General features: G+C 46.2%; 1 protein-coding gene across 1 annotated transcript in view; it reads right to left on the bottom strand.

Moving 5' to 3' along the window:
- The window catches only part of SGPP2 (sphingosine-1-phosphate phosphatase 2), a 110,203-nt gene extending 88,318 nt beyond the window's left edge, over positions 1 to 21,885 (bottom strand). The window contains exon 1 of the mRNA XM_030324154.1: positions 21,655 to 21,885. Coding sequence (XP_030180014.1) covers positions 21,655 to 21,873 — 219 coding nt within the window. The 5' untranslated portion in view covers positions 21,874 to 21,885. The remainder of the gene's footprint in view (positions 1 to 21,654) is intronic.
- Positions 21,886 to 23,543: the final 1,658 nt, after the last annotated feature.

Genomic DNA, 23,543 nt, shown 5'->3' with positions numbered 1-23,543 from the left:
AAAAGCAGCAGCGTGAGTCCTCGACGATATTGTGAAGCGGCTGAACAAACGTCAGCATTCCCCAACCCGAGACTTGTTACATGAGAAAAATCAAAATTTCAAGCCAACTCTTAATAGGGCTTACTGTTACCCATAGCAAAAAAACAAAAACAAAACAAAACCAAAAACAACAACAAAAAAACCTTAACGGATCAACTGTGCCCTTCTTTATAATTGTAATTCTTCCTCTTTCCATATTTTCTCATTTCTGTCAATAACTCCAAATTCTTCAGGCTCAGAATGCTGAGCTATCTTTGGATACAAGAGGCCAAGAAGGTATCTATCTCTAAGTCCTGCGAATCCATTCAAAATGTCTCAGTCAAATCGATAAGGACGTGCACACAGGCACCCATTGTAGAGTTTACACTATCAGGAAAAATGGAAATGATTTTAATTGACTGGCAAAAAACAATGGATAGAAAATGGGATATTATGTAGTCATTAAAATACTGTAAATAAATATTTGTCGATGTGGGACAAAGCTCTAGGTAGGTCAACTGGAAACTCAGGTTGGAAAACAGTATTTTTATTAAAGATGCCTATAATACATGCACAGGAAAAGTGTCTAGAAAGTTATACCCCAAAATAGTGACAGGGAGTATCTATGGGTGACCTGGGTGCTGAGACTGACCATTTCATTTCAAACTTTTGGTTATTTATAGCTCCTATAGTAAATACATACTGCTCATGTAATTAAAAAAAAAAAAAGTTCTGTCATTTGGTTTTGGTGCCTCTGATTCATCCCACTGTCTCCCTTCTCCCATCAATACCAGAATCGAGGGAAAACACTTCAGTCACTGACGCTGGCCATTCCCCCACCTCCTGTCTCTCACCATTTCAACCCCTACTGTACTGTGTCCCCAAATTAACCGTCTCATCATCTGCATTCTTCATCCCGTTGCCCTGTTTAAAGTGAATAAGGATCAGGGCACCTGAGCGGCTCAGTTGGTTGAGTGTCTCACTCTTGATTTCGTCTCAGACTCTTGGTTTTGGCTCAGGTCATGATCTCGTGATTCGTGGGTTCGAGCCCTGCATCGGGCTCTGTGCTGACAGCACGGAGCCTACCTGGGATTCTCTCTCTCTCTCTGCCCCCTCCCCGACTTGCACTTGCTTGCTCTCTCACTCTCTCTCTCTCTCCCGCCTACCTCTATCTCAAAATAAAAGTTAAAAAAAAAAAACAAACCACAGAAGCCACAAATTCTAGAAAGGTCTCACTACCTCTAGAAAGGTAAAACCACATGGGAACAAAGCACGTATGTGGCCAACATTTGGACTGCCAAGGCCCTGCTTTGTGGTTAAGAGGGAGCCACCACCCTAGGCAAGGTTACCTCCTGGCTGCGACAGTTAGTTACCACCTTCACCCCACATGGGACGACCATTACCATACCCATGTGGGGACCTGGAGGTGTGGCCTTATTCTCAAAACTCTGCACACAATGGAAAAGCGTATACATAAAGGGCCCTTTTTCCCAGTCACTGCATAGTTAATGCTCTCCTGGGTCGGAGGGCAGGGGTCTTGGCACCTACATGCTCAAAGCATTATCATCTTCCTCATGCATACAATGTCTTTTCCCATTTTTGAATTCTCTTCACTTACAATACTCTAGTCTTAAGCATGAAATCTACACGTCATCTACAATAATAAAACAGAATCTCCACGAGTATTTTTCCACATGACATCACATTCCTTGTCTTCTAAAATCGGAGAACGTCAGCTGTCTGAACTGGATATTTGGTAAGTTTCACCTCCTCTGAATGGGTCCATCAGAAATCTTAGAAGCAACTTCTTCCAAAATGTTCACTTAGAGTTTTCTTACGGGGAAGGAGGGAGGATCCGAGGAAGGAGGGTCTTGTTCAACTGAACCTTGATGATCTCTCAGAATCTGTCCTTTCTCCCCACTATGTTACGTTCATCTGTTTACCTGTCTCCCTGATGGACTGACAGGCCTTCAACAGCATGGTAAGCAGGGCAGATTCATTGCTGAGCACTCAGAGTGTAATTCAGGAGCCGGCGTACTGTTAGGTGCTTCGTATATTTGGCTGACCATTGGTAATATTATCTCAGAGCAAAAAACATTCTATAATACACGTTCCATAGCTCAGTAAGCTCAGACGAGGGGAAGCAGGACTTGGGCAAGCATTTTTATGGCAAGTGACTGGATACTCCAAACTATCAGAAGGAAGGAATACAAACCTGAATATACTTCAATACAATTTCAAACGTACTTGGCCCCAGTTTTAGGGTGGAAGCCGTTCTGAAATGCTACAGGAAGATCTGTACGACCCGGATGGTCCAACACTCCTCCTGCCCCACCGCTCATGCCCCACCATAAAGAGGTGAAATTTATTCCAGGAAAGACCTGTTGGAAAAAATCTGCAGTAGGGGCATCAGGACTAGTAGGAGCTGAAGCAAGGGTGGTGGGCGGACAGCAGAGACGGTGGGGTAGACGGCGTTTGAGGGCTCACTTCATGCCAGACACAATATGGCGCTCATTGGCACCCCCAGTGATCTTACTCACATCTCAGAACCCTGGGAGGTTTAGACGATCATTTCCCCCATTTCACAGATGAGAAAAGCAAGGCGGGAGAGCCCATGTGATATGCCCAAGGTGATGTGGTTCGGAAGTTTAAGAAGAAAAGCACCACTCCTTCCCTCCCTCTAGGCTGGCCCCTCGTAAATCCTTTCCTTCGGTAATAAGCTGAAATTAAAGAAAAGATTCACAGAGGAAAGCCGGGGATACCTGGGCTTCAGGACGCGATACCTTCGACTTCGCAACGCAGTCACCATTCGCTTGATATACTGTCAATTTTAATATTGTGACTATTTTGGGGGGAGAAGGCACTGACAATGTCATTTTCTTTTGAAGTGTGGATGTTTTCTAAAGGTCACCGCGCGCAAATGTGCCGATTCCTTCTGAGGCGTTCCTTGGTGTAATACTGTGATTGAATATTTGGTTACTCTGAGTTCAGGTTTATTCACTCAAGCCCCACTCTGACTGACCTTGCTGTGCCTGTGGGTGGAGTCTTTGCAGTACTGAGCCCCATAAAACAGTCCTGCTCTGGAGGAAGCTAAGGGCCCCGAGCCAACCCTTTCCAATGTTACCTTATTATATTATAGTGGATCCATAAACTGCTACACACTTCAGAGTTCAAATAGAAGTTCAGGAACACATTGCAAAAAAAAAAAAAAAAAAAAAAAAACACTTTTTATCTAAAAAAGAAAAAAAATTTTTAATGTGTATTTTATCTTTGACAGAGAGAGAGACAGGGCATGAGCGGGGGAGGGGCAGAGAGAGAGGGAGACACAGAATCCAAAACAGGCTCCAGGCTCCGAGCTGTCAGCACTCAGCCCGACGTGGGGCTCGAACTCACGGACCGCGAGATCATGACCTGAGCCGAAGTCTGACGCTCAACCGACTGAGCCGACTAAGCCACCCAGGCGCCCCAAGAAACCACTTTTTAAAAAGACATTCTGGATATTCAGCCAAGAGAAACTTGTTCTTCACGTTCAAGGATATTTATGTAATTAAGCAAATTTTACGATACATACGCAATATTCACAGACCCATGAAGATGGCCCGCACAGTTATGTTGTCCAATGCTTATGGGACACATCGCCCAAGAAAGCCAAGAAGGGTGGGAGAAGGGGCTGGAGGAAGATACTTCTAAAATACACTACTTCAGGGACGCCTGGGTGGCTCGGTTGGTTGAGCGTCTGACTCTTGATTTCAGCTCAGGTCATGATCCCAGGGCCGTGGGATCGAGCCCCGCTTCAGGCTCTGTGTTGAGGATGGAGCCTGCTTAAGATTCTCTCTGCCTCTCTCTCTCTCTCTCTCTCTCTCTCCTTCTGCCCCTCTCCCTTGCTCATGCTCTCTCTCCCTAAAATTAAAAAAATAAGGGACGCCTGGGTGGCTCAGTTGGTTGAGCATCCAACTTCGGCTCAGGTCATGATCTCACAGTCTGTGAGTTCGAGCCCCGCGTCGGGCTCTGTGCTGATAGCTCAGAGCCTGGAGCCTGCTTTGGATTCTGTGTGTCCCTCTCTCTCTGCCCCTCCCCTGCTCAGGCTCTGTCTCTCTCTCTCTCTCTGTCAAAAAGTAAATAAACATTTAAAAAAATTTTTTTTAAATAAAAACAATAAAAATAAAATTAAAATTAAAAAAAAATAATAATAATAGGGGCGCCTGGGTGGCTCAGTCAGCTAAGCAGCCGACTTCGGCCCAGGTCATGATCTCGCGGTCCGTGAGTTCGAGCCCCGCGTCGGGCTCTGTGCTGACAGCTCAGAGCCTGGAGCCTGTTTCAGATTCTGTGTCTCCCTCTCTCTGGCCCTCCCCCGTTCATGCTTTGTCTCTCTCTGTCTCAAAAATAAATAAACGTTAAAAAAAAATTTAAAAAAATAATATAATAAAGTATATTACTCCAAAAATTCTACTAAGTAATATTTTTGTCATGTCTGCTATAAGCAGTCAACATTGCTATTGATTGTATCATGACACAGATTGAGTAAATTCCATAAATGGAATGTGGATTCAACAAAGAAAATCTTTTTTAACTCACCTTCTATAAGATTAAAGGAGCTTTTAAAAAACCCGCATGTGATCCTTTCACTAAATACAGAAAAAATAGCCAATATAATTAAGCCAAAATTCATGAGTACATCTCTTGGAAAACAAGCTTTAAAAGGGAGGGAAATGTAAAAACCATTGCTTTACAATCGAGGACACGGAAAGAAAGCGGGCTATCCCTCCTTCTACTCCATATAATACTGGAGGCCCTATCTATGCAGTGAGGTAGAAAAAAAGAAATAAATGAAAGGTAAGGGAATTGAAAAGGAAAACAAAAATCTTCTTTTTGACTGTTTTTCATAGCAAACACAAAGACATGAGAGCCAATTTGTTAGAATTAATAAAAGTTTGGCAAGATTGCCAAATCAATACACAAAATTCAATTACATTCCAACAGTCCAGCAGAAAACCAATTTCAAAATATTGTTTTAATAATAGCAAAAACATAAGGTGTCAAGAAATCAATCTAGCAAAAGCGGTGCAAGATTTTATGGAGAAAACTATAACACTCTCCTGGAAGATATTTAAAAAGAGTTAAATAAACGGCAAGTCCTAACATGTTCGGGGATAAGAAGACTCTGTATCATAAAGATGTTAATTACCTCCAAATTAACCCATAGATTTAATACAACTCCAATTGACATTGCGTGAAAATAAATCATATGCAAACATTATTTTACATTTCTTTAGGGAAGTAAGAAATAATCATGTTTTTAAAAGAAAATATCGGGGCGCCTGGGTGGCGCAGTCGGTTAAGCGTCCGACTTCAGCCAGGTCACGATCTCGCAGTCCAGGAGTTCGAGCCCCGCGTCGGGCTCTGGGCTGATGGCTCAGAGCCTGGAGCCTGTTTCAGATTCTGTGTCTCCCTCTCTCTGCCCCTCCCCTGTTCATGCTCTGTCTCTCTCTGTCTCAAAAATAAATAAACGTTAAAAAAAAAAATTTTATAAAAGAAAATATCCATTTTGTCTTTGAAATTAGTAATTATGCTTTATCTTAAAATAAAAATGGACCAATTCTTATATTATTCAAATAAGAACCACACCAAACAATAGACAAAGGTGGCTGTGATGCCCCTACGCAGAATCCTACTTCAGGGTACTTTTACTTTAAACACTGTCATCACATTAGGCTGAACTGAGTTCCAACACAAAGCATGCACAGATACTGCCTGAAGGTGACCCAAGAACTAAAACCCAGTCACAACTGTTTGGATCTACAACAATAAAAAGAAATCTTCCTTGGATGTAAGCGATGAATCATGGGAATCTACCCCCAAAACCAAGAGCACAGAATTATATTAAAAATGATTTTTACAATAGCATCAAAAACATCAAATACCTAGGGGGGAAAATCTAGCATCATATGTGTAAGACTGTAATCGAAACTCAAAAATATTATTTAAAAAAAAGAAAATATCTAAATAAAGGAAGGGGTCTACCGTGGGGGAGGGGGGTTGGGGAAGAGATCTTTCAAAACAACCTTTAAAGAAACAGCAAACACTACTTGCCAAAAATCGACCGAAAGGTTGGGTGATAACACCCAACATCTTTTTTTCTTAAGACTTTCCCGAACTCTGTAATAATACAGTTTTGGCCAAGTAGAGGAGAGATCTTTTTGAGACCAAACTCTTCTCGGTGCGTTTAAGGAATTCTCATGGGTGTAGAAAAGCATTATGTGTTTTAAGTTCTAGGCATTTCATGCGGTAGTTTGGGCCGAGCAGGAAAAGGTGTGCTGCAATTTCACGCGGGGCCTTTCTGCAAAGGCACGGAGGGGGCAGCCATTTTGTTTCATTTAAGAGAGTTTTGGTGTACTTCCAATGGTTTAATAACTATCCCCTCAAGGTAGGAACACAAGCAACCCTGCTGATATTTGGTTGCAAAGATGTCCATGGTAATTAAAAAAAAAGTTTTGTGTGGAAAAATGTTAGTAATCTTAGTAACTAATATTCCTCAAAAGTATAAGACATCCTCAGGGGAAATTTTTTTCAGTAAAATGAAAATGGCTTAATGGTCTCTAAACATAAAACCACTACCCTTTTATTGTAAAAATAAAAAAAAAATGCAGAAAATAAAAGTGTGAAAAAAAAATAGAAGCACAAATAAAAAAATATTTAAAGATATTCAGAAAGAACCACTGGCAGCATTTGGCTCATCATTCCAGATCCCCGAAGAATATATATTCAATGCATGCTTGTGTAGTTTTTGAAATTTGGATTATATTATGGATATTGTTCATTTTTAAAATTGCTGTTTTTTGGTGAGTATTTCCATGTCCGCAAGTATATGGAATTTTAATTACTTTCAAGATCTCCTTTGGATGTCATGATTAAGTTTTTCCCTTTGTAGAATATAGTTGAAGAAACCTTTTACAATGAGATATTTCATAAACGCTTTCTGGTGACGAAAACCACCAGTGGGAGAAGGGCATCCGTCTACCAAACAGATGCAGTGGGTTTGCCATTCGGGGGAACTGCTATCGTTGACGTTGAAACCGGAAAAGGCCGCCATTCAACTCTGGGTTTGTGCCTCCATTCAGCTTCCCTGGCCATAACTTCGGCCATTGTCATTGGCAGTCCAGTTGAAAGAAAGGGGAAGCTACTTTACTTTTAACGTGTAGGGAATTCTCTTTTACAGTTTTTAATTTAAAATTAGCTGTTCTCAGGGCACCTGGGTGGCTCAGGCAGTGAGGCGTCCGACTTCGGCTCAGGTCATGATCTCATGGGTCGTGGGTTCGAGCCCCGTGTCGGGCTCTGTGCTGACAGCTCGGAGCCTGGAGCCTGCTTCGGATTCTGTGTCTCCCTCTCTCTCTGTGCCTCCCCTGCTGGCCCTCTGTCTCTGTCTCTCAAAAATGAATAAATGTTCTTTTTTTTTTTTTTTTAATTTAAAATTAGCTGTTCTCAGAGCACCTGGGCGGCTCAGTCAGTTGAGCGCCTGACTCTTGATCGCGGCTCAGGAAGAAAGACTGAAGAACTTCCGGATTGGACTGGTTGGACTAAAGAGACATATCAGCTAAGTGCAGTTTATGCTTCTGCATTAGATCGTTGGATAGCCAATTACATTAGGAGAGCAATTCGTGAAAACTGAACAGCTCCACGGCTTGCATACCGTTACCCTGATAACTGCGCTGTGGTTACGCATGATGCTGACGTTAGGAAAACAGCGGTCAAGGGCGCATAGGGATGTTTCTGTACTATTTTTGCAAATTTTCAAAAATCTGAAATTACATCAAACTAAAACGTTAAGAGTAAAAGATATTTAAAATAATACTTGATGCTTCATAAAAACCCAAATGTCCATAAACGGTCTGTAACGAGGATCCATTGTCATATGTTTGTGCAACGGATGCTCTGTGGCATAAAAAATGTAACCACCACTGGTACACATCCTGTATGATTCCATTTATGTGACGTTCGAGAGCAGATGAAACTAAGTCCTGGTTGATGGAGGCAAAAGAGTGGTTCCCTGGGAGAGGGTGTTACTGCTCGGTGGGAGCCTGAGGGAGCCTTCTGACTTTCTGGAATTGTTCTCTACCCTCCTCTGGGCAGTAGTCACAGGGAGGGAGACACATAGTCAGACACATCAAGTCACACATTTACGATCCGTGTACTTACTATCCCAAGCTTATAATAAAGAACAAGGAAAACAAAAACAAAAGGAAGGTAATACTAAATGCTGACCATGGGCTAGCTGTCTTGGATTGCTGTTTGGAGCGATCATTGAGATACATTTTCCAGAAGGCCATTTGGCAGTAAGTGTGACAACTGAATTCAGCTTCTTCTGTGGTTCTCAGGAAATAATTCACTATTTAGACTCCAGGTGAAGTACAAAGACAAACGCTGAAACAATCCAGATATGTACGTCAGGAGTTTTTTTGACCACTGGAAAAAAATTTAAATTCCTATCACCTATTGAATTATAACACAAGTCTGAAAAATCGCATAATTGAAGTATGTTCAGTAATGTGGGGAAATGTTCATGATGGTAATAAAAAAAGCTAATTCCAAAATCGTATGCGTATGCATATCCATAACTTACACATTCTATATTTGCACAGAAATAAAAGGAAGCAAAACTCTAAGACATTAACATTTTTTTCCCCAGGTTGCAAAATTCGTGCAGGATTTTTGTTTTCTTCTTTTTACTTTTTGGTATCTTCCGCTATTGCTAACATAAACGTGAATTGCTTTAAGAGTTGACAATTATAAAGATCAATTTCAAGATACTTGATATCTTCCTAGCCGAAAATCATCAAAAGATCAAAATTCAGAAAGAAGGGGGGGAAAAAAAACAACCCAACTTCTAACAGAGCCTCTTTTCACTTGTCATGTTTTTAACAAAATCTCTGATGTCTATTTCACGGCCACCTTTTAAGTCACCTTGTAAGAGAGGGTGATTTTTTTTTTTTTTTTTTAACTGCCAAGAAATGTGTTCTCCACCAATGAGGTCCTGGACCCTCTGTTCCCAACGTTCTACCCCAGGCGGACTTCTATTCACCATAACCCGGTCTTCCTCTCAGCCACAGGAGTCCTTGCTTTGGGGGCTGTTTCCCATACAATTCTATGGCAACGAAGATTTTTGCCACGTGGAAAAAATCAAAACATACCTGAAGATTACAGAGAGTGCATTTATTTCTCCTGCCGACACGATCACCAAAATAAGTGGCATTAACAAAAGCAAGAATGAATCTGACGGGTAGTTTTGTTGTATTAAACGAATGAGTGTAAAAATGCCAGTGAGCGTCTGGGGACTTTGGGGCAATACTCAAAATGGTTCAAGGAAACCGTTACTCCCTTTTCTGCCCCCTCTCAAGATCTCAGGTGGTTATTTCCTTCCCCTTCCATCCACCCTGCCCTGCGCGTGAGGAGTTGTTTTCTTCGATTCTTAAAACACTTTGCTGAGGAGTCCATACCGAGTTCGAAGCAGGAGTGAGAAGAAAATGTGCCTCATAGTCGTCACTGGATTTTTCCGTATCTCATTTTCTTTTTTTTTTTTTTTTTTTCAACGTTTTTATTTATTTTTGGGACAGAGAGAGACAGAGCATGAACGGGGGAGGGGCAGAGAGAGAGGGAGACACAGAATCGGAAACAGGCTCCAGGCTCTGAGCCATCAGCCCAGAGCCTGACGCGGGGCTCGAACTCACGGACCGCGAGATCGTGACCTGGCTGAAGTCGGACGCTTAACCGACTGCGCCACCCAGGCGCCCCCCGTATCTCATTTTCTTCCTGTGTGGAATGTATCCCACCAGGCGAGGAGAATAATAAAGACCAGCGGAGGCCCCCGATTTTAGCATTTTCCTAGATTCCTAACACAGAAAGCAGCACTCTACATGTGTTGCCAGGAAACTGTGACAGTATTTTCTCCCAAGAAAATTCTGTGCCAAATAAAATGCAAAAGTGCCTTTGCTCAAGACGGAATTCTTATCAGGACAGCAGAGGGTTTAATAATTGACAAAAAACTGGAACGGAAGTGAAAGTGCTTTTGTTAAAAAACTTAAACATGTTGACGTCTTCATTATAAGTCAAGAAAGTTAGAATTAGACAGGGCCTGCTGTCAACAGCTTTCCAAAACATAGTAATGTAATCACAGTTTTTTAAGCTGACAAGTATTTTTACCATAAGCAACGTCATGCAATACCTAAACTCCCCTCGCGGTGTCCAAACGAAGAAAGTAGACCAATTAAAAAGTTGTTCATTAATCAAAACCCTTTATCGGTTTCCTGGATAAAAAGGAAGGACCTAGCACTGAAAAAACAAAACAAAACAAAACAACCCATTATGCTAAAAGAAGACACAGCCAGGTAGTCAGGGATAAAACGAACCCGGTTGTCACAGGAGAGAGCAGGCTACCTCGTTTCTGCCGAGAAAGAGGTTGAGTGTAGCACACCCTTCCCTGCGTGCTTCGTTCGACAGGAAGTACGAAAGCACCTGCCATGTGCCCTGCCCATGTGAGGCCCTGGGGGTGCACAGGAGAAAGAGGGATCTGCCCCTTGCCACCCCCCCCAGGCCCAACTACACAAAAAGGATAAAACTAATGATCTAATCGCAGTTATGGGCAAGTTGGCAAAGCAGTAGGGACCAGCACATTCTGCTCGCAAGGGAAGACCCACGCCGGCCCCCTCCAGCGAGAGGAGTTTGTTACGTGATTCCTCAGGAAGGAAGGAAAGGCTTCCGGCAGCCACACAGCCAGTCTCTGTCCCTGAGCCCCCGCCCCCCCCCCAGCCCTTCCATCCTGAAGGTCAACAGTCCCTCCAGCACTTGCCCTCAGAAGTGGCGCCCGTCACACTCAAGCCTCAGCTTCCTGCTCCACGTGGAGTTTTCTCCTCTGCTTCCACACTGGCGGTAGGCTTTCTGCCTTCCTTGCGACCCTGGGCTTCTGCTTTTCCACTGCTTTCTCTGTCTCGAGCCTTCTGCCAATGGCCTCCTCTTTCTCTCTGAAGTCCAGGACCACTCCACCGTTTCTGTCCCTGTCTCTGGGTCTTGCATTCAGACTCCCCCAGGGAGCAATGAGATTGGCCCCATCAGTCACTCTCCAGGGTGCAGTGTCCCAACTCGGTGAGGTTCTCGCACCAGATCGTGTCATCAGATGCTGACCAGCCTATAGAAAGCTGCCATTGATTGGAGGGCTGCTCCCCAATCCAATCAGTTTGTGGCCATAATGATGGGGTTCCAGGATTAAAACTGTGGTATGAAAATTAGTAAAAGGAAACCTCCTTTGGAAAGAAACCCAGCGGCCAGCAGGGGGAGCCCTCACACCCCACCACTCCTCAGCCAATCGCAGATGCAACAGGAAGAGAAAGACGTCTACCCCAGCCACAGGAAGGAAGGTTTTCTCCTTGCCCAGCAACAGCCCAGCCAGTGAGAGGCTGTCACAACTCAGCCAATGAAAAGCCATTATCCGACAAACTCCCCATTTATTCCAATGGACGTTTTGTTTGTAACAGCCCTCCCAACTTCCCCCTTCCCTCTACAAAAGAGCGTTCCTCTCCTCTGTTCCCAGGACTTGCCTTGGTTTTGCTGTGGTTTGCTTGTCCCGAATTGCAATTCTTTGCTAATCCTGAATAAACCCATTTTTGTTGCAAAATGACTGACGGTTTTATTTTTAAGGTTCCCAACAGCAACCTAGGTCTTAAGAAACCATTAGTGGTCTCTTTCTTCCCGAGGAGGTTGTGGGTGAAGGTGATACTCGAGTACCCCACACAGATACCAAGGCTTGAGTTCATGTTAGTGCCATGTCCCCCGTTACCATTTTTTTTTACTTAAAAAAAATTTTTTTAATGTGTATTTTTGAGAGAAAGAGTGAGAGAGACGGAGTGTGAGCGGGAGAAGGGCAGAAAGAGAGAGAGACACAGAGTCCGAAGCAGGCTCCAGGCTCTGAGTTGTCTGGCAGGGGCTCGAACTCACAAACCGCGAGATCGTGAGCTGAGCTGAAGTCAGACACTTAACTGACTGAGCCACCCAGGTGCCCCGCTGTTCCCCATTTTTTAAATGCTTCAGCACCAGGCCCCCTCAATAACCCCCACAGACATCACCATTCAATCCCCCACTCCTTCCTGTTAGGCACAGCGACACCCCAAGAGCCTTTCTTATCACCAGGTCCCAGTCCCCAGTTCTGATTGGGCACATGGCATGAAATCGATTTCCCATCCCCCTCGTCTACAGGATGAAGACCACATTCTGCAGGAAGCCACACTCAGGCTTCAGCCCGAAACTCTGGCTCTGGCCCCAGACGCCAGCTCGGAACACCATACCAATGTCTTCATGCAACCTGGGCTCGACGTTCTCCCTCTGTCTTTCCGGGTCCGCTCTCCGCCTCTCTCCAGCGAGGCTGACCTATGTCGACTGCATCAGGCAGCCTCCCGATCTCCCCGGCTTCTGACTGCATTTGGTCCAAGGGAGACACTGGCAACATACGAGAGGGCACATGGAGAGCGAGTTGGTAACAGATCTCCCCCACTCCTCCTGCCAGCCTGTGGCTGTGTTTCTCTACTAACGGTCTTGGCTCCTGTCCGGAGTCTCTCTGGCAGCTAAGCTCTCACCGGGTCTGAGCTTACCAGGACCTTGTCTTCTCCCCTTGCTTTTTGAGGCTGAAGTCATTTGCTCCGAGATGCCGTCCTCCCCTGTCGGTTTTTTCCCACACTGCCTACACCTTTTGTAAATGATCCCGTCTTTGGACTCCCTTCAATTGCCTTCCCTGTTTTTGAAAAAATTTAAATAGACTTTAGTTTTTAGAGCAGTTTTCAATTTGCAGAAGATTTCACTGATGCATTAAAAATTTTTTTTTAATGTTTATTTATTTTTGAGAGAGAGAGAGAGTGCGAGTGAGGGAGGGGCAGAGAGAGACGGAAACACAGAATCCAAAGCAGGCTCCAGGCTCTGAGCTGTCAGCACAGAGCCCACTGTGGGGCTCGGACCCACAAACCGCAAGATCATGACCTGAGGTGAAGTGGACGCTTAACCAACGAAGCCACCCAGGAGCCCCAGATGCCTTTTTATTAACTAAATTCCATACTCTATCCAGACTGCCTTAGTTTTTTTTTTTTTTTTAATTTTTTTTTCAACGTTTATTTATTTTTGGGACAGAGAGAGACAGAGCATGAACGGGGGAGGGGCAGAGAGAGAGGGAGACACAGAATCGGAAACAGGCTCCAGGCTCTGAGCCATCAGCCCAGAGCCTGACGCGGGGCTCGAACTCACGGACCGCGAGATCGTGACCTGGCTGAAGTCGGACGCTTAACCGACTGCGCCACCCAGGCGCCCCTTGACTGCCTTAGTTTTTACCTAACATCCTTTGTCTCTATTCCAGGGTTCCATCCAGGATACCACAATTACATTTAGTTTTCATGTGTTCTCCTGGCTAAGACATTGGTCGCGCTTTCCTTGTTATCTACGACCTTGGCGATTTCGAAGAGTGCAGGCCAGCGATTTTGCAGAATGCCCCTCAGCTAGGGTTTGCCTGGTGTCTTTCCCATGATTACACGGAAAAAAGAACACACATGTGAAGTGCCACTTCCGACATGTATCAAGAGTGTATCATTTACCTACGTGCATCAAAACCACATTCGGTCAACAGGACTTGACCGCTGTTGATGTTAACACTGATTACTGGCCCACGTGGTGTCTGTCAGGTTTCCACACTGGAAAATTACTCCTTCCCCCCTTCTTTTTCCCCCGTTGTACCCTGTGCAACTCACACTTAAGGGAAGTTACGTTTTTCCTCCTTGAAGGTGAAGTTGGACTTGTGGTGGGTTGTTGTTTTTTTTTTTTTAAGGTCAAATATACGTAACATAAAATTTGCCATTTTAACCATTTTTAAGGGTTTCTTTTTTTTTTTTTTACGTTTATTTATTTTTGAGACAGAGAGAGAGAGACAAGCATGAACGGGGGAGGGGCAGAGAGAGAGGGAGACACAGAATCCGAAACAGGCTCCAGGCTCTGAGCGGTCAGCACAGAGCCCCGACATGGGGCTCGAACTCACGGACCGTGAGATCGTGACCTGAGCCGAAGTCGGACGCTTAACCGACCGAGCCACCCAGGCGCCCCTGGGGTTTCAATCATCCTTTAATCTCTTGCCTGCTGGCAACCCAGGCTGAACGTGTCGCTCTTCGCCAAGAATGACAACGTGTCTGAGTGTTTTATCATTTGAGATTTCCAGGTGAAGAAAAGAAATTCTCATCTTTTCAGCTGTTTGATTCCTACTGCACTTTTAGTCCCTATCAAGACTTCATGGGCCTCCCCAGGGATGGTGAGCCACTCCTGCTAGGGTCTGCCTGGCCACATATGTATCCTATTATGTTATTATCAGCCTATTATTATTATTATTATTATTATCAACTCGTACCCAATTATTATTAGCCTACATATTCTATTCTGGTATTGTTTTTTGCATCACACCGTTTTCTTTGTGGCTTTCCCAGGGCAGGAACTAGATCTCATTTATCTTTGTATCTTTAAGGCTAAGGACCACCCCAGAGACACAGTAGCTGCTCAAGAAATAAAGGAAGAAAAGATGGGATAGAAGCAGAAGGTGGCCTATTTTCTCCAAAGATTAAAGAGGGTGTTTATACCTGACGGTGGTGAGGGGGTGAGAAAATCCACACTCACCGTTACATATCTTAGAACACCTGTTCTGTGAGACAAGCTGGTGTTGAAAGGCATTATATGTGCATTTCCCCCCGGCAGTTCCACATGCAGAAATTTGAATTAAGGAAATAATCAAAGACTGAACTCAGTCTTGGCAGTGATGTTTTTTTGGTTTCTTTCGTTTTTGGATTTGACACCAAAAACAAAAGCAACCAAAGCAAAAATAAACAAGTGGCACTACATCAAATTAAAAAGCTTCTGCACAGGGGCACCTGGGTGGCTCGTGGGTTAAGCGTCTAACTCTTGGTTTCAGCTCAGGTCATGATCTCACAGTTTGTGAGATCGAGCCCTGCACTGGGCCCCATGCTCCAGTGTGGAGCCTGCTTGGGATTCTCTCTCTTCCCCTACCCTGCTCTCCCTCCCCTGCCCTCAAATATATAAACTAAAAAAACAAAATAAAATAAAAAAAAAAAAACTTCTGCATAGCAAAGGAAACCATTAACAAAATGAAAAGGCAACCTATCAAATGGGAGAAAACACTTGCAAATCACGTATCTGAGAAGGGGAATTAATATCCAAAATATACAGAGACCTCATACAACTCAATAACGATTGTTTTTCAAATACTGGGCAGAAGATCTGAAACATCTTCCTCTACAGTCCTCTGCTGTAGCAGCTGAGCTATCGAAGGGTACTGAAAAGACACTTTTCTAAAGAAGACATCCAGATGGCCAACGGACACATGAAAAGCTGCTCAGCGCTACTCGTCATCAGGGAAATGCAAACCAAAATCACTAGGAGATACCACCTCATACCTGTTACAAAGGCCATTATCAAAAAGACAAGAAATGACAAGTGTTGGAAGGGATGTGGAGCAAAGGGAACCCTTGAGCACTGCTGGTAGGAATGTAAACTGGGACAGCCACTACAGAAGCAACACGGGTGTTCCTCAAAAAATTAAAAATAGGGGCGCCTGGCTGGCTCAGTCAGTAGAGCATACAACTCTTGATCTCAGGGTTAGGAGTTCGAGCCCTTCACTGGGTGTAGAGACTCTTAAAAATAAAATCTTTAAAAACAATTAAAAACACAAATACAACATGATCTAGCAGTTCTATTTCTAAGTATTTATCTGAGGAAAAAAAAAAAACACTAACTCCAGGGGCACCCGGACTCAGTCAGTTAAGCATCCGACTTTGGCTCAGGTTATGATCTCACGGTCTGTGAGTTCGAGCCCCGCGTCAGGCTCTGTGCTGACAGCTCAGAGCCGGGAGCCTGCTGTGGATTCTGTGTCTCCCTCTCTCTCTGCTCATCCCCTGCTGCACACTGTCTCTCTTTCTCAAAAATAAATGAACATTAAAGAAATTAAAAAAAAAAAAAACACTGACTCCAAAAGATTTCAGCGTTATTTATAACAGCTGAGATTTGGAAATAACTTGAGTGTCCGTTGATGGATGAATGGATAAAGAAAATGTGCCCCCCCACACACACACACTAAAATATTTGGCCATAAAAGAGAAGGAAATCTTGGGGCGCCTGGGTGGCGCAGTCGATTAAACGTCCGACTTCAGCCAGGTCACGATCTCGCGGTCCGTGAGTTCGAGCCCCGCGTCAGGCTCTGGGCTGATGGCTCGGAGCCTGGAGCCTGCTTCCTATTCTGTGTCTCCCTCTCTCTCTGCCCCTCCCCCGTTCATGCTCTGTCTCTCTCTGTCCCAAAAATAAACAAACGTTGGAAAAAAAAAAATTAAAAAAAAAAAAGAGAAGGAAATCTTGCCATTTTGGAGAATATGGATGGAATTTGAGGGCATTATCTTAGTAAAATAAGTCAGAGAAAAACAAACACCATATGATCTCATTTACATATGAAATATGAAACAAACAAAAAACTTGAATTTATAGAAAAGAGAACAGATTGGTGGTTGCCAGAGGCAGTGGGGGTGGGGTGGGTGAAATGGGCGAAGGTCGTCACAAAATACAAACTTGAAGTCGCAAAATAAATAAATCATGGGGATGTAATGGCATGGTGACTATAGTTAATAATGTATATCTGAAAGTTGCTAAGAGAGTAGATCTTAAAAGTTCTCATCACAAGAAGAAACACTGCAATTACGCGTGATGGTGGATATTAACTAGACCTACTGTGATCATTTCACAATATTTACAAATATTGAATCATTCTGTTGCGCACCTGTAACTAATAGAACATTATGTGCCAATGACATCTCAATTTAAAAAGACAATCAAACAGGGGCACTGGGGCATCTCAATTGGTTGAGCATCTGACTCTTAATTTTGGCTCAGGTCATGTTCCCAGGGTCTTGGGATCAAGACCTATCTCTCTCTCTCTCTCTCTCCTCTCCCATTGCCCTTCTCCCTCCTTTGCTCTCTAAAAATAAAAACATAAAATTAAATAAAAAAGACAATCAAGGTATGTGGAAAGGTACTTGTACAAAGATGTTATTTTTAATGCAAAAACCAGACACAGCCTAAAAGCCCAGCAACAGGCTAACTAAATTATACTTTGACCATGCTATGGAGTAACACAGAGCTACGAAAAATGAAGTTGAACATTTACTGAATGATTATCTTTGGGCAGTGGTATAATGGGCTTGGATTTAACTTCTTGGTATTTTTCCAAGTTTCTCATCTGAACCATATCTGTAACTAGGAAAAAATGGTCGAAGGTTCCTTTTCAAAGGGGCTTTTACCATTTCAAACTGGAACATCAAAGATCATCAAAAGGGGAAGTTGGACCTGTTGGCCAGTTGAGTTTTAACCCAGCCAAAAGGTGGCAGCAACTTCGACCACTGCCTCCAGCATCACTCTCTGGGTCCTGAGCACATTAAGGGTGGTCGGCCCCAGGGGAAGAGAAGTTGGAGCCTCCCATCTCTGTTTGCCAGTTTCTTCAGCCTCCACCTCTGACCTGGCCCCCGGACATGGGCTTTTTTTGCTTGTTTTTAAAGCTCCTCTAATTGGCGCTAATGGCCAGCCACAGGTGGAAACCCACGGTTCTGTTCCATTGTGCCCATTTGCAGATGCGGCCCAGGGAAGTTCCCTGAGTCACAGAGGCGGAGCCAGATCTAGGTGTCCTGATTCCCAAGATGGTTCTTTGCATGTTCGCAAGCCAGTAAAATCAAGGGTGGGTTTTCGTGGATTGATGCACCTGGAGGGCCCCAAAGGTTCCAAGAAGGAAATAGGAGTACAAAGACTTCCGTAAACAACGTATCTTCGATCCCTGCCTCAACCCAACTGTAAGACGATGTCTGCGCAAATAGTTATCAAAAAGTATTTATTGAGCACGGTACAATTTGGAAAGACCACTCCGGTCTAACAGGGTGACGGGGAACGGCACTGCACCGTCTATCTGAAGGCAACTGAGTTGAGTAAGCAGCGATGATAAAAAAAAAAAAAAAAATCAAAATACCGTTATATCCACGCTGGCTTTATCACAGGAAGAAAAAAACACCAAAAACCCAAAACCAAAAAAACACCACAATTGTAACCAGGCGTTTGCCCTTCTACTTGGTCCCAGGATCCCTGCCTCTTGATCTTGGCTACTACCAAGGAGGTTCTCTTACAGTTACCCTTGCACACTGAGAGCAACGCGTTCTCTTTCCACCCAGCCCCAACACCTCACACCTGCTCAATGAGACAGATAAAATGAAACCCTGGAGTTTTTCCCCGGAAGGTGCATGGTGGAGAGAAGTTTAGACTCGGGAGTCAAAAGGTCTGTGTGGACACCTGGGAAGTCCTCCCTAAAGCATTTAACCTTCTAGGAGTCGGAACCTGCCTGTGAAAGTCATGACTACCAGGAAATCTCTGAGGTCCACTCTGACTTAGTCAATGACAGCTTTGTGCAAACCCGGCCCAGCCCCGGTTTGTAAAAGATGCAGTTAATCTTTAACTAACCAGTGCTATGGTGTTACAGGAGAATTTGTAAAGGAGGCCCTTAATCATTTCCACATTTGTCCTGTTTTAAGAATTAAAATAAATTCAGCAAATGTGGGAGGTGAGAAAAATTCGATTTGTTGCATTCTAAAGTCACCCGAATGAAAACACTTCTCTACTGTTTGAAGGACCTAAATCAGCGTCCAAGAGCTGCCTGCCTTCTAGGCTTGCTGGGGAAAAAAACTGATTTTCAATATTTAGTCTTCAACTAAAAAAATCTTTCATATCTTATCTTGAATTTTTAGCTCTCTCTTCCTTTTTCATCACCTATAGTGAGTGCAGTCGTGTTTGGGATGGGAAGGGGACAACCCCTACCATTCTGTTCGCCGAAGCAAGAAGAGAGGTCTTTGCAAGAAATCTGCTTATCTTGCTTTTAAAAGGCAGGTTTAATTTTGCAGTCTGCACTCACGTATTCACAAAATTCACTGATCTCCCATGTGAAGAAAATAATGAGCACACCAGGCAAGTTTCCTGCATTCTGAGAGCTTATCACGCGCTGGAGACTGGCAATAATCAGCCACACAAAGGCATGTTTGCACAATGTGATACATGCTATAATGAAGAATCACAGGAAACAAAGAGAGCCTATAAGAGGGGGAGTGAGACTGGAAGGTGAGCAAAGGTGTCTCTTGAACTGACCTTTGAAGCTGAGGGATGAGTGGGACTGTTTGGAGAAAGGACAGGCAGCTGAGGCAGACCACGGGCTGGGTCGAGGCCAAAAGTCCCGGGGGTGGGGGGAGGGGGGAGAGCTGCTGGAGAGAAGTTTCCCAACCACCCCCTTAAGGTCCTATTAATTGCCCAGGGCAGGTGTCAATCATTTTCCTTTGGAAACTCTCCCTGGATTTGCAAAATACTAATCTTCCCAAGTCACCTGAAACAGACTCATCTTTAAAAATGTTCATTAACTTCTCAAATGCTCAAATGTATCAAATGCTCTTGTGAGGTATTTTTCCCCTCAACACAATGACCTCTTATCATGAACTTTTAGCTTCCTCTTAGTATTTCATGATCTATAGTAAGTGAAGTCATGTGTTGGACGGGAAGGGGGACAACCCCTACTATGTGGCTGAGTGCCCCGGCTTTCTAAGCCGGTAGAAGACAATTCTCTGTAAGAAATCTGCTTGTTGCACTTAAAAAAAAATTTTTTTAACGTTTATTCATTCTTTGAGAGACAGAACAGAGCTTGAGCAGGGGAGGGGCAGAGAGAGAGAGAGAGAGAGAGAAAGAATCTGAAGCAGGCTCTAGGCTCTGAGCTGTCAGCACAGAGCCCGACGCGGGGCTCGAACTCATGAACTGTGAGATCGTGACCTGAGCTGAAATTGGACCCTCAACCGACAGAGCCACCCAGGCGCCCTGCTTATCCGAGTGCTTTTAAAGCACAACAGGGTCCTTGTCCAGAATTTAGTTTCCTCACCAAAGGTAATGTTTCAAACAGTTTGAAAAGCACTAGTGGGAAAATGCACACTTCTTCAGCTTCCTGAATTCGAGAAACGGGGGAAGCGTGTGGGGAGAGAGCAACAAAAAGCAGTCTGTGCACCCACCTGTGTGTGTAAATGGCGTGCGTGCGTGTGTGTGTGCATAGAAAAAGCTGTGCCACATTTCCAGTACGTGACGGTTCTTCTCTCCTGACTCTGTCCCGTTTTTAAGACAAGGCAAAAGGCAAGGAGGGTGGGTCTCAAATTTATCTAAAAGTTACTAGATGTTGGGGCGCCTGGGTGGCTCAGTCACATGTCTGACTCTTGGTTTCAGCTCAGGTCATGATCTCACGGTGTCGTGAGTTCTAGCCCTGCATTGGGCTCTGTACTGGCAGCACAGAGCCTACCTGGGATTCTTTCTCTCTCCCTCTGCTCCCCCTCCCACTCTGTCTCTGTCTCTCTCAAAATAAATAAGCTTAAAAAAATTTAAAAGTTACTAGATGTCATGTGGGACCGAGAAGAAACAATTAAAAAGAAAAAGAAAATTATAGAGGGTTTTTCTAGAATGGAATACACCCCCACCCTCTCCAATAAGTTTTGTAATTCGATGCTCACAATATCCCATCCCACATCGAAGCCAGGTTTTTCTTCAGTTACTAGATCTAGAAATCTACTCATAAATAAATGCCACCTTCCGGTCACCAAACCGGCTCCCCGCCCCCAAAAGTAGTTGCATTGCTTCTTTCCTTGGCACACCTTGTACCTCGCCCAGGGAAAGGGCAGCTTCTGTGGGTGCCCAGGGCAGGTCACCGCAGCAGAGAGCCCCCCGCCCCACCGCCCCCGCATTTGCAGCTTCTGTGGTCCCTCCCGCCCCGGAATCTCGGTGCACTGCGCTGGCTCCCCGAAGCCGAAGCCGCAGTGGGTTGTATAACCACACTCTCCGAAAGCCTGGAGGGGAGCGCGGGGAGCCTTTTTTTCTTGACAGCATCTGTCAAAAGTCCCTGGTGCCAGTTAATAAGAGACCCACTCGGCAAGGCAGGGGTGGCGTCTCGGACCCCCTGTTGGTAGGGGGGTGGGGGTTGTGGACCTCTCCAGGAGCGGTATTGAAACCTGAACTTCTGTCCTTCGAGCTGGAAATGCAGGGCAGTGAAGGGCACACGGAGCCCCTTGGGTGTGGACCAGGGAAGGGGGGGTGGGAGGAAACTCATGAATCCCTGGGGTGGGGGCTAGGGGGTTCGCAGAATTTCTCTCCGGAGAAGCCTCTCGTGAAAATGTCAAGGACATCTCCCCTCCTCTTTCCAATTACGTAACTCTTACACATTTGGGAGGATATTCGCGAACATACATTACACTTACGAAGGCAGAAAGTCTTTAGACTGCATCTAAAGCTCCTGGTGCATCTGATGTCGGAACAGACCTGGCTGCGACCTGGCCGCGTTAGAGGTGGCATCCTGGTGACCGGAGCCCCCCCTCCCCCCTCCCCCATATCCGGCGCCGGGAGCCGGGTCGTCGCCCGGGATGGCGCTCGCGGGTCCCCGCGTCGCGGAGTCTGCAGGCCCAGCACGTCCGCAGGCTGCCCCCTCCCCCACCGCGGAGAACACCTGGCAGCGGTTACCTGCGGGGCCGAGACTCTCCGCAGCCCGTTGGCCGGCCCCCCGCCGCCCTTGCCGTTGGCGTCAGACAGATGCCCGAGCCCCAGCGCCCGCGCCGCGTCCTCCGCGGGGTCCGCGCCGTTCTCCGGGGGGCCTTCCTCCGGCGCCGGGAAGAGCCCGCAGCGGCGCTGGAAGCGAGCGACGAGCTGGGAATCCTGCAGGCTCCGCAGCAGCTCGGCCATGGTGAGCCCGGGGCCGCGCGCGCCGCCGCCGCCGCCACGCCGATGCCCTGGGCTCGCACCGTCCCCGCCGCTCTTGCTCCAGCCGGGCCGGGCACTCCGGGCGGAGGGCGGGCGGGGCCCGGGGCGCCGGCCAACAGGTGCGCCGCTCGGGTCCTAGCGCCGCCCCGCGCGCGGGCGCCCAGGTGGCTGCCTCCACCTTGCGCGGGGCGCGTCCCGCCCTCCTTTCCCTCCCGGCGGGCTCGGACGGGCTCGGGCAGTCCCCGGCGTCCGGCCCGGTAGCTACTGGGCGGAGGCGCGCAGGTGTCTCAACCGCACCCCTCTTCGCGCCCCCGCACCCCCAATCCCTTCGGGCCGGTGCAGACGTGCCACCTAATGGGAGCGGCCGAGCACAGTGCGGACCTGAGCGGGTCCTTCCTGCCATGCGCGGGCTGATCCCGTAGTGACCCCACTTTCACTATTGAGCCCAAGGTGAGGTCGGACTTCCTTCCAGCTCCCTCACCCAGCCGTCTACTCCTGCCTTTCTTGGCCTGCTTCGCGCAAGAATGGGCCCCCTCAGGAAGGTGCCCAAGTTCTTCCCAAACTGATGCGACGTCTCCCCGAAGCCCGACCTCCTCGACCTTGCTCAAGAACGGAGGGAGTTGAAAGCACACCCTGAATCATCCTCCGAGTCCTTGCCCCTGCTCTTGCGATTTGGCAGTCGGTTCACGAACACCTTCAGAGGGGTGTGGAGGAAACGCTGTTCTTTCTCGGTTTTCTGCATCGAGAAAGATGCTGCTGCCTCTCCCTTCTACTTTTTTCTGCTCTGCCTCTACTTACTTTAGGCAAGGGCGCTGGAGAGACGGAAGGAGATCTTTCGTGACCTTTAGACCCTGAGGGATCAAGGTGTAGGGCTGGGAGGAGGATTTGACATCTCGCCGCAGCTGAAGCCAGGCCTGCTTTAAGGATCCCAGCAGGAGAGAAGCAAAGGAAATGTCCTGCAGGTGGCCTTGGTTTGTCTTCCTCTTGCTAGAATCTCCTAGAAGCTCAGAGTTTCACCCCCCCCCCCCGCCCCCCGCGGCCCGGGCCTCTGCACTTCCTCACATGGAGTGAGGTCAATTAGGCCCAGCAGCTCAGTCTGCAACAAAAGTACAATCCTAGTCCTGCGTTCCGTTTACAGCCTCAGGCCCCGTGCCCCCTGGTAGCCATGCAAAGGCTTCTGAGTATTTAGTTGCACAAATGACTATGAACAAACACCTGCCGCTTTCCCATTCCTCCAGTTGTCCTTTTAGATCAGGAAGCCTTTGGGACGTAGCGTCCAAGGATGATTTGGTCTCCCTCATGCCTTGGTTTCTGCTCTCCTTCCCCAGCCTGATGGAGAGCAAGATCAAGGTGGCAGAGGAAGCAGTGAAATTTGGGAGATACTTAACTTACAGAAGGCGCACAGGGCTGCTGTCACAAGCAGGTGGAGACGTCCGGTCCCGGAAGCAGAAGGCCCCTCTCCCCAACGTTGCTGTCGTTTACAGCCACTGGGCCCAAAGCCTATAGTTTAGTTTTAAAGGCTAAAGTTGGAGTCGTCCGTGACCTGTTGTTTTTATGTGTTTAAAGGAACAGGTTTTCCCATGAAGACACTGGAGTGATGTATCTCTGCAATTTAATGCTTCAGTTTTCCTTTCCTCTCACGTAGAAAAAAG

Source organism: Lynx canadensis, chromosome C1 (assembly GCF_007474595.2).
Source record: "Lynx canadensis isolate LIC74 chromosome C1, mLynCan4.pri.v2, whole genome shotgun sequence".
Taxonomy (NCBI): Eukaryota; Metazoa; Chordata; class Mammalia; order Carnivora; family Felidae; genus Lynx; species Lynx canadensis.
This window is presented reverse-complemented; position numbering and strand designations above follow the sequence as displayed.